Below are 15,941 nucleotides of genomic sequence, written 5' to 3'. Positions count from 1 at the left end.
AAACATAATACATATAGCTATTAGTTGCTAAAGCAAAATACCTGTCAATTATTTATAAGAGTTTCCAATTCTAAGAAAGTATTTTACAATAAACAGATGCTACATGCTAAAATACAGAGACAGGGTGTCATCCTCAATCTAATTTTTCTAAGAGTGTCTCCCCAAGATTACTAATTACATATATATATATATATATATATATATATATATATATATATATATATATATATCTGCCACTACACTTAACAAATATTTCTCTGTCATTTTTCCCACTTAGGTTTGGCAGTAGAAATTTCATTACCAGATAAGCCCATTTTAATTTAGACACAACAAAGGTAATCACTAAATTCATAATAAGATGGTTTGGTGGGGGGGTCAGGATGATGATGAATCCTCAGCTTACACTTGCTAAATAGTTAATCATCCCTGCAAGGGCAGTGGACCTAAAGCTTGGACAGATAAATTAAAATCTCTCTAAAATTTTATATTTGGAAGGTTTTGGCTTTTCCTGAGTCAGATATTTTTGTAAACATAAAACATAAAGCAACACCATTTTGTATTCCTATAATTCTTCATACAGTGGTAAGAGCAATTTGTGAAAAAAAAGAAGTAGCACTAACACAACTGAGACAAATTCTGTGCTTTATTCCTCGTTGTGGGTCCTCTTGCCCCATTCTCTAGGAGATAGCTATCAGACTTGACAAGCAAATGCAGACACCTCATCAAAAGGAACCAGGTTAACTGCTATATGTAATTTCCAAAACTTAAATGATGGGTTTCCTAAATTAATTCACTCTTAATCAAATGACATTATGTAATATCTTCAGATATCAACCTTAAATTATGAAGACATAAATTTGAATCTGTTTTAAACATCCACAATTGTTAAAATTGTAAAGAGAATATAGATATGTAACTGAATTCAATCTGAAGCCTAACATTGATGTCCTGTAACTGAAGAAAGTGACATCAAGATGAACAAGATTTCTCATGATGAACAGGAATCCCATTGGTTTTGCTTTTATACTCCAAGGGCTATTGCACAATTTGGGGCAAATAGTAGATGCTGAAAAAGCAAAATTTAAAGAAACTTATTCCTCTGAGCATTGTATTTTGTTTTTGTTTGATTTGGGTTTTGTTTTTCACTTTTAGTGGGGACATGGCAGGAGACGGTGGTTAGGGGGATGGATAAGGGAAAATGATAAGTGAACTGAAAGAGACCTATAGGGCAGAAGCAAGCTAACAAGGAAAAAACTCCAGTGAAGCCACTAGAAACAAATAACCACAAGAATGAAACAAAGGGAAGAGATTTATGGGGAATTTCTACAGCCAGACATAATCTTGACAGTGTTCTCTCCCACTAGGGAGGCACCACAAGAACAGAAGTAATGAGCCTTATGAAAATTCCAAGCTATATTCCCTGTTGTGGTTCACTTTTCCTTAACCAGAGAAAAGATAATTTTCTCCTTTATCTTCTTTAAAAACTGAAGTGGGTACATATTTCACATTGCTCATCTTTGAAACCTCAGAACTACTTACATTAATTTGCATACAATAATTATTTACTTAATTAACAAGCTCTCAGCTTGATTATCCCTTCAACCCTTAACAAGCTGAAAATTATATGATTCCTCTTCAAAGGAAAGACATACTCCCTAAATAGGATCTATTGCTTATAATAGGACTTACTGAACACAATTTCCACATGGCTTTTGCAGTGAGATTAAAACTGGTTCCATGACAAAGAAGGAGAAATATATTTAATACTAAGAGCTCAGAAAAAGAGAAATCTCAGGTGTATCTATCATTGAAAACCCAGAAATTTTGAAATTTAGGTTATCTATAAAGCCAATATCTTTAGTAAAATTCTTAAAAGTAACAAGAAGAAAAAAATACTGAGAAGTAATATATCCCTCACAGAGCTTTAAAAAACACCAGTATTTAGAGTTACAAATGCTTTATTTAATAAGTTAGCAGAACATATCAAAATTTAATGCTCCTGGTACATTAAGAACTTTCCCCTGTGGTTTAGGAACTAAAAATCCAAACCAAGCAATTAATCTATGAATAAAGAGAATTTTTGAAATCAATTTAATGAAAAATAGCAAGTTCCAAATCCAAAAGACCTTCTTTTACTCTGGCCACAAAATCACTCAAATGTCAAAAGGATAAAGTGAGTGGATGTAGTAAGTAAGTGAGCTTAAAAACAAAATGAATTGTTCTCTCTAGGCAACAGATGAAGAAGCAATCTGGGCCAGCCCACTGCCCACTCACCAGATGTCTGACTTTGTGTCATAGCCTTGGTGTTTCAGAGCCTCAGGACTCATATAATGCGGAGTTCCAGTTAAAGTTGTGGCCAGGTCACAGGATCCCATTAGGAGTCGAGAAACTCCAAAATCCCCTAGAAATAATAATTAATCTTTATGAATACTTTAAAACAAAAAAAAATCAGCACTGGAAATTAAACACTAGATGTGTGTCTAATTTGATCATTTTATTATGCAATGCTTCTACTATTTTAAAGGGGAAGAAAGTGATACTTTAAATTCTACAAAGCTGGTAAATAGTTATAAAAACACAAGTTTCATAGGAAAAAAAGACTGAGCCAGTACAGTGAATTATATAACCTAAAATTATTTATTTCTGGAATTATTAACAATGAGACAGACAATTTGATATAAAATGTTTCTTCAAGTCTGAAATGATTCTGGAAGAGTTGAATATGATGATGGACAATTTTATCTGAGGAAGGGGAAGGTTTGTTCTTTAATTTACAATAAAGGGAAAATGTAAAAGACTTGAAACTACTCATGAGCATAACTATAAAAATTTGAATACACTGGCTTGACTATTTTTGCCTCCTTAGATGAATGCTTTTATTCCTTCACTCCCTAAGAACATCTTACATGATGATTAGATAATCTAGTAACTGTGAAGTGAGGGAACAGTTCTGAAGAAATAAACACTATAAAGCCACTATATCAACATTTTAATTATCCATGATAACTTCTTATTGCTTATGATAAAGTCAGTGGGAAACCTAGATAATTAATCAAACCAGTAAAACAAGTCTAACCACCTACCAAGAAAGTGAACTCAAAGTATATCTGAGCAGGACTACAATGTATATTTGTCAAATCAATCAAGCACATAGTAAATGTTCTATACCCCAATTTATATTGGATAATCAGAAACAAAACAATTGGGTTTAGTTGGACCCATCCGAGCAAAAAAAAATTGAGAAGTTTAAAGAAACCAATGATAACTCTAATGGTTCCATGTACCATATACTTCAGCTTGATAAAATAACATCTAGAAAAATATGTAATGTTTTTGAATTACATATTTTTTAAAACTTACCAATTTTCAGTAGATTATTTTTCAAAAATATATTCTTTGATTTCAGATCTCGATGAAGTATCCTCCTACAAAAGGCAAAAAAAAGGATATATGACTTCATGTAAAATATAAAATTTTGAAATTCAAATATTGTATATGGTTATATTTGAAGTGTTCACAAGTGTGTGTATTTTATATATATATATATATTATATATATATATATTATATATATATATATATTCATATATATTCCCACTGATATATTTTATTTTTTATTTTTTTGATAGCAGGAATTGAATCCTGGGTTGCTTAACCACTGAGCAACATCCCCCCAACCCCTTTTTCATTTATGTGTTTTTTTTTTTAATTTTAAGATAGGATCTTGCTAAGTTGCTTAGAACCTCACTAAGTTGTTGAGGCTGGCTTTGAATATGTATCTTTAAATTTTTTAAGCTGCTAAGCCATAAACAGTTTCATGGAAATGTTTATTTAAATAAAGGTTTTAGAGGGGAACATGTAGTTGGGAAAAGTTGGGAAATTAACGATTTTAACAGGGCAGATCGTATTATGTTTCTGTAGCATGATTTATAAAGATTCACAATATAGGACTATGTATCCTTTATAATCAAGTTGGAGATAATTTAAAAGGCACATAAATGATGGTAAGAGATGACTAGAAGGGGAAACTAGTCATTGTACCTTGATTAAATATTATTTATAATTATAGTTATAAATACAGACATTAACTTAGTATAAGGAAACCTCTTTCCCAACAAATGATTACTCTAAAGTACATGCCCACAAAATTAATAAAATTATTATTAGTTGAAAACCAGAAATATTGGTTATAAAAATAAATAGTTTCACTATTACAATTAATGGTATTACTGTTGTAGTAATACATTTGTATAGTGGTTAGACCTCAACCTTCCAGAATAAGTTGAAATTCATACTAAAGAACAGATCCAAAGAAAGGCTAAATTTAAATAGTTCACTTCATAGGAGACAAAAATGGCACAAAATCAACCAGGCCTAAGGAATCAGAATTATGTATAATTTACTGAAGGTTATATAGCCTGTGAAAACAAAGTAGATCTGTCCAATCCCACAAACAATTCTCACCTAGATCTATTCAACTATAGAAACTACATTTAACCACTATTCTCTCCTGTCTTTATACCTAGACCTGGGTTACACATGAATATATCATTAACTTTTTAATGATTTAAAACCAGAAAAAATATATATAGCAAAAGAAGGATAAATAAAACTTGGCTTATGCTTGGCTTATGCTATTAGATACCTACCCCATAACTATTCTCCTCTTCCTCTCCCTTGACACCATATCCCCTGAGCCACTAAGAAGGCTCAGCCCTGTTAGCAAAAGGCAGTGTGTGTGTGTGTGTGTGTGTGTGTGTGTGTGTGTGTGTGTGGCGGTGGGCGAATGTATTGGGAAATGAAGAAGCACAATGTGGTAATTCCTTTTACCCCTTTCCCTTGGGGGTCAGTGATATGACAAAATTCTGGTCAATGTAAAGGCTTACTTTTCAAGAATGTAAAATAATAAATATTATGAAAATAATAAGTGAACATATGTCAAATATTTTATTTAATTTATTAATTGAGTAAAGAACCAGTTAAGGTAGAAAACTGAGTTAGAGTTGTTGAGAAGCTACAGTATTACTAATAGGAGGACATGAATGCTGACTACACTACAAAACTGGTTAGTGACCAACAAAGCATAAACCATAATCACCAGGATTATCTCTTCTACTGGATATTATTTGCATCTCTAATGCATAAAGATATTCAAGTTTATTTCTTCTATAGTTATATAAAAGACCCAACAATAGAAAAAATTTAAATTTTTTATGAGAGCTTTATACATCGTAGTAGGGTTTATCCCATAAACTCAAACATGCATGGAATTTGATTTCAGTTCATGATTCCCCACTTTCCCTCCAACCCTCCTCTCTGCCATTCTCTTTCCTCCACTCCGCTACTATTATTATTAGTGTGCTAGACTAATACTCTGCTCATCTGTTTATTTATATTTGATTGGTTCCTTTTACTTGTACATATGTATGTACATTCCTACATACACGATTTTTTTAAAGAATTCATTCCATTTTACCTTCTCTTTCCCACCTCTCCACTATGCCTCTCCATTTCCTTCTACACTACTGATCTTCCCGTCATCTTCATGATATCCTATATTTCTTTCCCCCTTTCCATTATTTTACTCTAGCATCCATATATGAGAGAAAAAAATAAAGCTTTGAGTTTCTGAGTTTGGCTTACTTCATTTAGCAATATATATATTTATATATATATATATATATATATATATATATATATATATATCTCACATATATATATCACATATATATATATCACACACACATATATATATATATCACATATATATATATAAATGATATCATATAAATCATATATATATTACTCAATCCATTTATCTGATGATAGGCACACCTGGATTGATTCTATAACTTAGATATCGTGAGTTATACTGCTATAAATGTGAGGTAGCTGTATAGCTCTGTATAGTTACAGTATGTTGATGTTAGAGCTTCTGAGAAGATACCAAGTAGTGGGATATCTTGGACACATGGTATTTCCATCCCTAGTTTTTTGGGGAATCTCCATACATACTAGTCTGCAATCCCACCAACAATGTACCATTGTATCTCTTTCCCCACAACCTTTCCAGCATTTATTATTGTTTGCATTCTTTTTTTTCTCACATCTTCATACATGTATTTTGTATAATGATGAGGATCTCCTTCCATCATCCATGCTATTCCCCTTCTCCCTCCCTTTCCCTCCCACCCCTATTCCCTATCTAGAGGTAATCTTCCTTCCATGCTCTCCCTGTTTGTATTCTTGATCACTGTCATTCTAACTGTAGTTAGATGAAATCTTAGCAAACTTTTGATTTGTATTTCTGATTGCTATAGATAATAAAAATTCTCTATTTGTTGGCCATTTGTGTTTCTTCTTTTGAGAAGTTTCAGTTTAGTTCTTTTGCTCATTGGTTGATTGGGCTATTTGTTTTTTGTTTGGTTTGGGTTTTTTTATATATTCTGGATTTTTTATATATTCTGGATACTAATTCCCTACTGAAGGAGTAGCTGGCCAAGACTTTCTTCCATTATGTAAGCTCTCTCTTTAGGCTCTTAATCATTTCCTTTGCTGTGCAGAAGCTTTTGAGTTTGATGGCATCCAAAGTATTGATTCTTGCCTTCATTTCTAGCACTTTTGGGGTCTTGTTAAGGAAATTGGTGCTAGCACCAATATGATGTAGTATTGACCCTGTTTTCTTCTAGCAGTTGCAAAGTTTCTGATCTAATTTCTGTCTTTCATATATTTCAGTTTGAGGTTTGTGCAGGGCGAGAGCTAGCAATCTAGTTTCATTTTTCAACATGTTAGCTCCAGTTTCCCCAGCACCATTTGTTAAAAAGGCAAATTTTTTCTCCAAAATATATTTTTGGCACCTGTATCAAATATCAGATGGCTGTAGGAATATGGATTTGTCTCTGTGTCTTCTATTCCACTCCATTGGTCTTCATGTCTATTTTGATGCCAATACAATGCTGCTTTTATTACTATGGCTCTGTAATATAATTTGAGATCAGTTATTGTGATGCCTCCTGCTTTATCTTTCTTGTTCTCAATTACTTTGGCATTTCTGGGTCTCTTGTTCTACCAAATTAACCTAAGAATTTTTTTAATTCTGTGAAGAATGTCTTTGATATTTTGATGGGTTTTGTATTGAATGTGTATATTGTTTTGATAGTGTGACCATTTTGACAATATTAATTCTGCCTATCTAAGAACATGGGATGTATTTCCATCTTCTAAGGTCTTCTTCAATTTCTTTATTCAGTGTTCTATAATTTTCATTGTAGACACTTCTACCTCCTTGATTACATTAATTCCAAAGTGTTTCTTTTTTTGGGGAGGTTATTGTGAATGGGATGATTTCCCTGATTTCTTCCTTGGCTGAATCAGTCTACGAGTATAGGAAAGACATTGATTTATGGGTGTTGATTTTGTATACTGCCACTTTGCTGAACTCATTTATAAGGTCTAGAAATCTTCTGGTAGAGCTTTTTCTGGGTCTTTTCTTTTCCTATCTGATTCCCTTTGATTTCCCTCTCTTGCCTGATCACTCCAGCTAATGTTTTGAGGATTACGTTGAATAGGTGAGAGTGGACAGCCTTGTTTTGTTTCTGATTATAGAGAAAATGCTTTGCGTTTTTCTCCATTCAGTACAATGATGACTTTGGGTTTGTCACAAATGACCATTGTGACACTGAGGTAAGTTCCTTTCATCCACAGTTTCTCTCTTGCATCTTTAACATGAATGGGTATTGTATTTTATCAAAAGCACCCCTTTTTGCATTATTGAGATAATCAGGTGGTTCTTGTTCTTAATTTTGTTTCAGTGGTAAGTTACATTCATTGATTTGCTTATGCTGAACCAATCTTGCATCCCTGGAATGAAACCCACTTGATCCTGTTGCATTATCTCTTTGATGTGTTTTTGAATGTGACTTGGTAATATTTTATTAATGATTTTTACATCTTTGTTCATTAGGGATACTGGTATATAGTTTACTTTCCTCAATGAGTCTTTGTCTGATTTTGGTATTAGGGTTATACTGCCTTCAGAGAAGACTGGTAGAACTCAGCTGTGAAGCCATCTGGTCTTCAGCTTTTATTTTTTGGAAGGTTTTTAATTGCCATTTCAATTTTATTACTTGAAATTCATCTGTTTAGGTTTCGTATAGCTTCCAAATATAATGTGGGCAAGTCATATATGTCTAGAAATTTGTGTCTTCTAGACTTTTAAATTTTTTGGAGTATAAATTTTCAAAAAGGTTCTTCTGATGATCCTCTATTTCAGAAGGGTCTATGGCGATACTTCCTTTTTACCTCTAATCTTATTGATTTGGGTCCTCTCTCTTTTGGTTATTTTGCTAAGAGTTTATCAATATTATTTATATTTTTGAAGAATGAGCTCTTTGTTGCATTGATCATGTCTATTTTTTTTAATTCTCAGTTTCATTAACTTTGGAGATGATCTTAATTATTTCCTGTTTTCTAATGGTAGTGAGGTTGGTTTGTTCTTTTTCTATGGCTCTTGAGGTGGAGGATAAGCTTATATGTTTGGGACATTTCTAAATTTTTAATGTAGGCACCCAGTGCTATAAATTTTACTCTTATAACTGCTTTCATACTGTCCCAGAAATTTTGATATATTGTGGTCATGAATTTTTTTTTAGTTTATTCTTGTCTTGGTATGTTTTAATTCCCCCCTCAAATTTTTTTTAAAGAGAGAGTGAGAGGAGAGGAGAGGAGAGGAGAGGAGAGGAGAGGAGAGGAGAGGAGAGGGAGAGAGAGAGAGAGAGAGAGAGAGAGAGAGAGAGAGAGAGAATTTTTAATATTTATTTTTTAGTTCTCGGCGGACATAACATCTTTATTGGTATGTGGTGCTGAGGATCGAACCCGGGCCGCATGCATGCCTGGTGAAGGTACTACTGCTTGAGCCACATCCCCAGCCCTCCCCCCTCAAATTTTAAACTGAGCATTGCTGGGTATAGTAACCTTGGCTGGCATTTTCTTTCTTTTAGAGCTTGGAAATGTCTCATCCCAAGCCCTCCTTGACTTCAAGGTCTAAATTGACAAATCATACATGAGCCCTTTTGGTTTGCCTCTATATGTAACCTGATGTTTCTCTCTTTCGGCTTTTAATAGTTTTTCTTTACTTTCTGTGAGGCCTTTTGACTATGTCTTGGAGAGCAGTAAAAGCATACACAACCACACACACACACACACACACACACACACACACACACACACAATAATGCATAATGAAAAGTGAAGAATAATATAGTATGTTTTAAAATGTTAAAATTTAAAAAGATAAAATTGAGGGGAAAAAGAGAAAAATGGGAAGGAAAAACTCTTAATGAGAAATAAAGAGATTATTTCTAGTGTGATGGTCAAATCTACTGGTAGGGATGGATTTTCAGTCCCTATATTTTTTGGTTCTGTATTTTTGTCCAATGTCCTTGTGCTCCTTGCCTAACTGCCAGCCAGGTATAGTAGCTCTCAGCTTCCAACCTCCCAGTACTGGGTGGAATAGATTGGAGAGTGCTGATGAACTTTATAATCCAGGTATCCACCCTGGAGTGCAGATGTGCTTGCCTGGCTGCAGGGAGCATCTTCACAACAGCTCCTATGGGGTGTCAACCATCATGGGACCTTTCTCCCTTAGAATCCAGAGGGTGAGTGGTCCAGGCAAAATGTGCCCACCTCAGTTTCTCTAGTTCAGGCACCTTCTGGGAAGTTTTTCATAGGCTATTGGTAATTATCTCAACAAGTTTCCATCCTCCATACCCCTAACTGTATCTCTCTTCACAGCTGTGCAAGCTGCTTGGGGACAGTTTTCAACACCTAGGAATGTATTTCTCACCTGCCAAGGTATTCTGCACTGCAGAGGGCTGCCTCTGAGGGTTGGGGGACCATCCATGCCATGCTGGTGGAGGGCTCTCCTCCCTCATAGACCACTTTCAGCAGACCACTTTGGCTTTGTTTTCACTGAGATGCTTACCCTATCAACTCTGTGTCCATTAAAATCAATCTTCTTCTGTAAAACCCAGGATTCCCTATGTCAATTTTTCTTTTCTTTTTTAGTTTCTTTGTCCACTGATGACACTTTTCTTTTGTCTGCATTCCCCATTCCACACTCTGATGGCAGTGGGAGCTGGCAATTCTCTAAGGCATTGTTTCTTATGCTCAAGTTACCAGCTTTCTATAGTTCTATGTTTTTTAAAATTACAATTTAGTATCATATTTTAATGAGGTTCCTTTGCTACTCACCTCGCTGAGGAGAAGTCATTCTATTTTATATGTCTGGACTGCTAGGTGGTGCTTCCTTTCTCTACTGCCATTTTCCCTCTCCCTGCTCATCAGTCCCAACAATTGAAATTTGAGTTCAGACCTGCACTGAAAGCTACCAAATATTCTCTTTTGTCCTTTTCTAAGCTCCGAGAAATTTCTCTAACATCAATGAGATATAGAAAAGTCTGTTGGAAACTTGTGGAAAATATTTACCTATTCTTATAAAACACAGACAAGGAGAAGAGTGATATATGCCCTTTCTTATGGTTTAAATATGGTCTCCCCAAAAGCTCATGTGTGAGACAATGAAAAAACATTCAGAGATGAAATGGTTACATTTTGAGAGCTGTAACCTTATCAGTGGATTAATCACAGATTAACTGGGTGGTAATTGCAGGCAGGTAGTGTGCAGCTGGAGGAAGTAGGTCACTGGGGGTATGCCTTTGGGGTTTATATTTTGTCTATGATGAGCAGAACTCTCTCCCTATTCCCTGGTTGCAACGTCCTGAGCTACTTTCCTCTACCACATTCCTTCCAACATGATGTTCTGCCTTACTTTGAGCTATGGTGTTAGTTAATCATGAACTGAACTTCTTAAACCATGAGCCAAAATAAGCATTTCCTCCTTAAAGATTTTCTTTGTGGGGATTTTGGTTACAGCAACACAAAGCTGAAAAACAACTCTATTATTTTTTTCTGGACTTACATGGTAATGTTGCAACCAACCTGGCAAACAGAGGATAAACCTGACTACAAAAGCCACTGAGGATAGCAGAATAAGGAGACACAAACAATATGAACCCCAGAGGATACTTCAGAGTCACTTGACTTAACTGATTCTAGAACCACACTCCTAGAGATTTCTTGTTAGTAAAAATAATGAATAAATATGTATCATGGAGTCAGAGAGTCTAAGGGTTTAGGATTTAGAATAGTGAACTAAATAGCATACCAATAGACCAGTACTATGCTAACTTCAAAACAAGTAAAACACTTTAAGAGACACTTACCTGATGACAACTAGACTAGACAGAAGTTACAAATAGTAGTACATTATTAGCCCACACATTAAATATACAAAAGTAAATCAGCACTATCAATTTTACGAACAAGGTATACAATATGTTAGCAGTTATAACAAGTTATTGGCTGACACTGTGGTAACAAGACAATAAATTTTATGCAAAAGATCAAATATACCTAGCAACTTGGTAAATATTTTTTTAATTATAATTTATTTATTTTGTGCTTATAGTACCAAAAATGGCTCCAGCCACTACTCTGTCTCCCTTGTCCTCTTTTTTGTACAGCTAACAGCCAGATTTCATCTCTCTCTCCTCCTTTATATTCTTACTTCTTCTAATTTCTGTCCCCTTCATTGTTAACAACATAGTCTAAGTTACCACTGCATCTACCCTATTCACCCTTTGAAACTGCAAACACTTTTCTACCTTCTTCTCTCCTCTTCTTTCCTCATACTCAACACTATCCATAATACATCTTAATACTAATTGATGTACATAATGCCTGCCTCTACCATCAATGTCACAGTAATAATTAATACGGTGAAAGTCATAGATAATGTCTGCTGTTTAATTTTAAGCTAGATATAATGCATGATCATAGGTGGCTTACATAAAATCTTTCTTCTAAAAATCTCAAGTACTTCTCCATCTGTTATTTCATGTGTCCCATATCATATCTACTCAAGTGGTAAATCCCTCTCATTTCTTCATTTCATGACATCCAAGTGACCTGGTTAAGATTCAACAACAGTTTGTGCTAGACCTCCTTTTTCCACTTCCTCTATCAGACCATTCGCCCTCAGTTTGCATAGCTTTTGCTAGAATGAAGGAGAGTCTGTGGAGGATTAGCCCCAGCCCACATTAGGACTGTGGAGAACATATGGACAATTCAACCTTCATCTTCCCTTAACTCTTATCTTAATAGTTGCTAAAACCTTGGCTCCCTTCCCTGAAGTTCCTTCATCTGACAGGGTCTCAGGGGAGCCCACAAACTCTTCTTGCCAAAGGTGCTAGTACACTAGTGATAGTACTCCTTGGTGATGCACAGCGCAGGCAGCCTCTGTTGCCAGTCTCTACCATATGCCCACACCCTGGACTCTGAGGTACCTGCCTGACTTTCTTATATATGACATGTCATGATGATAAACCCTCTAAGTTTTAAGGCAGGATCTGGGTGAGGCTTTCTTCAAACTATTGGCTGTTGCCCACACAGCAGGAATGTGCTTACACCTGGTGCGGGAGTGAGTCTGCCTTGAAAAAATAAGTAACCTCAGGACATCCTCAAGAAGTGGTAACCAAGAGAAAATAAGAGTCTTAAGTAACAGCAACTTCTCTCACAACTTTGCTCTGCTTTTCCATTTCCAAACCTGGGGTAGGACTCCTCCTTCACCAGGCATATTTACTCACATAGATTCCGAGTAGGTCACTTTCCTAGTAGCTCACTGAATTAAAAATAAGTTCTTTGCTACATGTGGTATGCACATCTAAAATTCCAGCTATTTGAGAGGCTGAGGCAAAAGGATCTGACAAATTTGAGCCCAGCCTGGGAAACACAGTGAGACCCTGTCTTAAAAGAGAGAGAGAGTTCTTTAGGCCATTTCACCAATCCCCATCCCCCACCCCCACCCAGGGACTATTTTAGCCACTCTACCTCAATACCTCACCAACATGAGGGGCTAGGAGAGATGAGGAAGTCACCTTAGGTAAAGTGTCCAACCTGCTATCTCCCCACTGTGAAAGTGCCAAATTCAGTAAGGCTTCAAGACCACTAGGAAATGAACTCACTACAGAGTGGCTACTCTGTCTTTTAACTTAAAAAATTGAGGCTAAGGAACTCCATATCTCTTCAACAAGAGTAAGATTTGTTCAACATTCTCAAAATAGCTTTTATTGAATTGTGATTATTCTCAGCTTTGTTTAAAAAAGGTTTTTTGTAGTTGTGTATGGACAGAACTTACTTGTTTATTTTTATGTGGTACTGAGGCTTGAACCCAGTGCCTCACACATGCTATGCAAGTGCTCTGCCACCGAGCTACAGCCCCAGCCCTATTCTCAGCTTTTAACAGCATTATTTATGTGTTTATGCCATATGCTACATGTTTTGAATATTCCAAATATAAAAATAAACCAAATTAAAGTGAGTGCAGAGGAGCTAGAAAGTTGTGAACAAAATCTTCATTTCTTCTGTTATCTTATTCCTCTTAGTTTTTTCAGGGTTGTCTTTATCTCCTCTGATACTATTTAGTCAGAGTCCTCCGGAGAAACAAAACGGATATATTATTTATGAATACAGTAAATAATGCAAGTATGGAACATGAGAAGCCCCATAATTTGGCATCTGTAAGCTGGAGGGTCAGGAAAGCCAATGATGCAATTAGGTTAAGTCTGAAAGTTTGAGAACCACGTGAGCTAAAGTATAAATCCCTGTACAAGTTGGGAGATGAGAGGAGATGAGATGAGATAAAATGAGTTATTCCAGCTCAAACAGTGAGACAAGTAAAAAAGGAGTAAGTTCATCTTCCTCCATCTTTTGTCCTATTCAGGCCATTAATGGACTGGGTGATTTCCACTCATATTGGGGAGGAAGATAGATCTACCTTATTGAGTACATTGTTTCAAATGCTAATTATGTTAGTCAACTTTCACTGGTGTGACCAAAATAGGTGAAAAAGAACGACTTGGAGGAGGTAAAGTTTATTTTGGCTTAACGTTGCCTAGGTTTAGTCCGTGGTCTACAGAGTCCATTGCTCTGGGTCTAAGGTAAGGGAGAACACCATGGTCAAGGGTGTGGTAGAGGAGTGCTGCTCCATTCATGGCAGCCAGGAAGCAGAGAGAGGGAAGGGGGAAGGGGCTTTAGGGAAGATGTACTATTCTAGGGCATACTCCCAGTAACTCACCTCCTCCAGCCATACCCCTACCTGGCTACAGTCACCACTCAGTGCATTCAAACTGATTAGGTTATACCTCTCACAATCCAATCATTTCACCTCCAAACATTCCTGCATTAACAAAGAAGCTTGGGACAGGGAGCTCATCTCATAGCCAAACCATAACACTAATCTTACCCTGAAATACTCTCAAAGACTCACCCAGAAACAGTTTTTAATCTGGGCTCCCTGTGGCCCATTCAAGTTGACATAAAATTAACCATAAATGCACTAAAATATTTTGCAGTGCATTAGCAAGAGTTGGCAAATCTAACCTCTTCATTTGAATGTATTCTTTCTGAAGTAATCTCCTTAACTCCTATGTAAGCAATCTATGTAATTTTCAAAATATACTTTAATATATACTACAAACTGTATAAGAAAAAAGCTAAAATAATGCTTTGCAGACAGACCTATTTTTATTGCTTATAGCCTGAAAGATGTAAAGCTGAGTGAAACGTTATATAGTAAGTTATATTTTTGTTCTCAAATATTCACACCTTTTGTACTTTGCAGTGAATGCTCCCTTTGGGAGGTAAAGTCATCCCCACCCCTCTGCTACTGTACTTGGTCATAGCTTTCTCTGGGCAAAGGCATGTGAAACATAAAGGACTATTGTCATATCTGAACAAAAGCTCTAAGAGCCATTGAATGTTGCCCTCTCCTTTGTCCCTCTGCCATGAGAAAAGCAAGTCCAAATTAGGAGCTGGTTCTTCAGTTTGGGTACTGGAATAATAAGACTGACATGTATAATAATAGAATATGAATATATGATAATATGAATGATAATATGAATAATAGAACAGACATGCAGATGGCCCACTACTGCCAACATGCAATATGAACAAAGAGGAGACATTGAGTTTTATTAACACAGCATGACTCCCCGTCTTAGGAATGAGTTTTGTTGATACATTCACAAGGTAACTTTTAGTGAACAGTGACTTTTCCTGGATTCTAATATCATTATTTATAGGCATTTATGCCACATGCTAAAAAAATCATTTGTTTGGATTTAAATGGTTTTTAAAACAAGTAATTAAGTGTGCTTATTTTCTGAAGGAACTACATCTTAAATACTAAATTAAATATTGAAAAATAACAGAAGTAAAATTAGTTCATATATTTATGACTATAAAAATATACAGCATTTCTCCATTTAAGAATTATTCTGGAGATTGGATCAAGATGAAGACACTTGCCTTCTCTATCCCATTCAAAATTCCCCAAAATATAAAATATTACACAAGAGGGAACTCATAATGGTGCTAGGAAACAACAGTTACATATGGTCAAGAATTTTTGAAAATTCCCCGAGAGAATGCAAAAAGAGGAATCCAAAACCCAAAATACACATGGAGGAATCCTGCCTCTGATCTCTCCACCTACAGCAGCACCAGCGCAATACAACACCCTGTATAGCTTTTCTCACTTCTTTGTCTCACTCTTCCCACATGCTGGCTTCTGCTTCATGACATCATCTCCCAAATAAACTACTTATACACCAGACTTCATTTCAGGACTCTGATATTAAAGGAACCCAAACAAAGACAAGCCTCAATGTTTCCTCAAGACCTAGAACCTCACTTCTAACTCCTTTATCACCCCCCTTTCTTTTTCTCTCCTCCTTTCCCTCATTCTCTGTGTTCTTTCCGACATTCACAATTAAACTCAACACCATTGTTTCAAAACTATCTAACTTATCACTCATCCAGGCA

The 15,941-nt window shown here is 35.6% G+C and overlaps 1 protein-coding gene across 1 annotated transcript in view; it reads right to left on the bottom strand.

The window, feature by feature from the left end:
* Nek11 (NIMA related kinase 11) overlaps positions 1-15,941 on the bottom strand; it is a 347,795-nt gene that overhangs the window by 230,457 nt on the left and 101,397 nt on the right. The window contains exons 5-6 of the mRNA XM_026383853.2: positions 3,361-3,425; positions 2,275-2,401 (exon numbers count right to left, since the gene is read on the bottom strand). Coding sequence (XP_026239638.2) covers positions 2,275-2,401; positions 3,361-3,425 — 192 coding nt within the window. The remainder of the gene's footprint in view (positions 1-2,274; positions 2,402-3,360; positions 3,426-15,941) is intronic.

Source organism: Urocitellus parryii, chromosome 2, assembly GCF_045843805.1.
Source record: "Urocitellus parryii isolate mUroPar1 chromosome 2, mUroPar1.hap1, whole genome shotgun sequence".
Classification (NCBI taxonomy): Eukaryota; Metazoa; Chordata; class Mammalia; order Rodentia; family Sciuridae; genus Urocitellus; species Urocitellus parryii.
The sequence above is the reverse complement of the archived record's forward strand: the minus strand, read 5'-3'. Positions and strand labels throughout refer to the sequence as shown.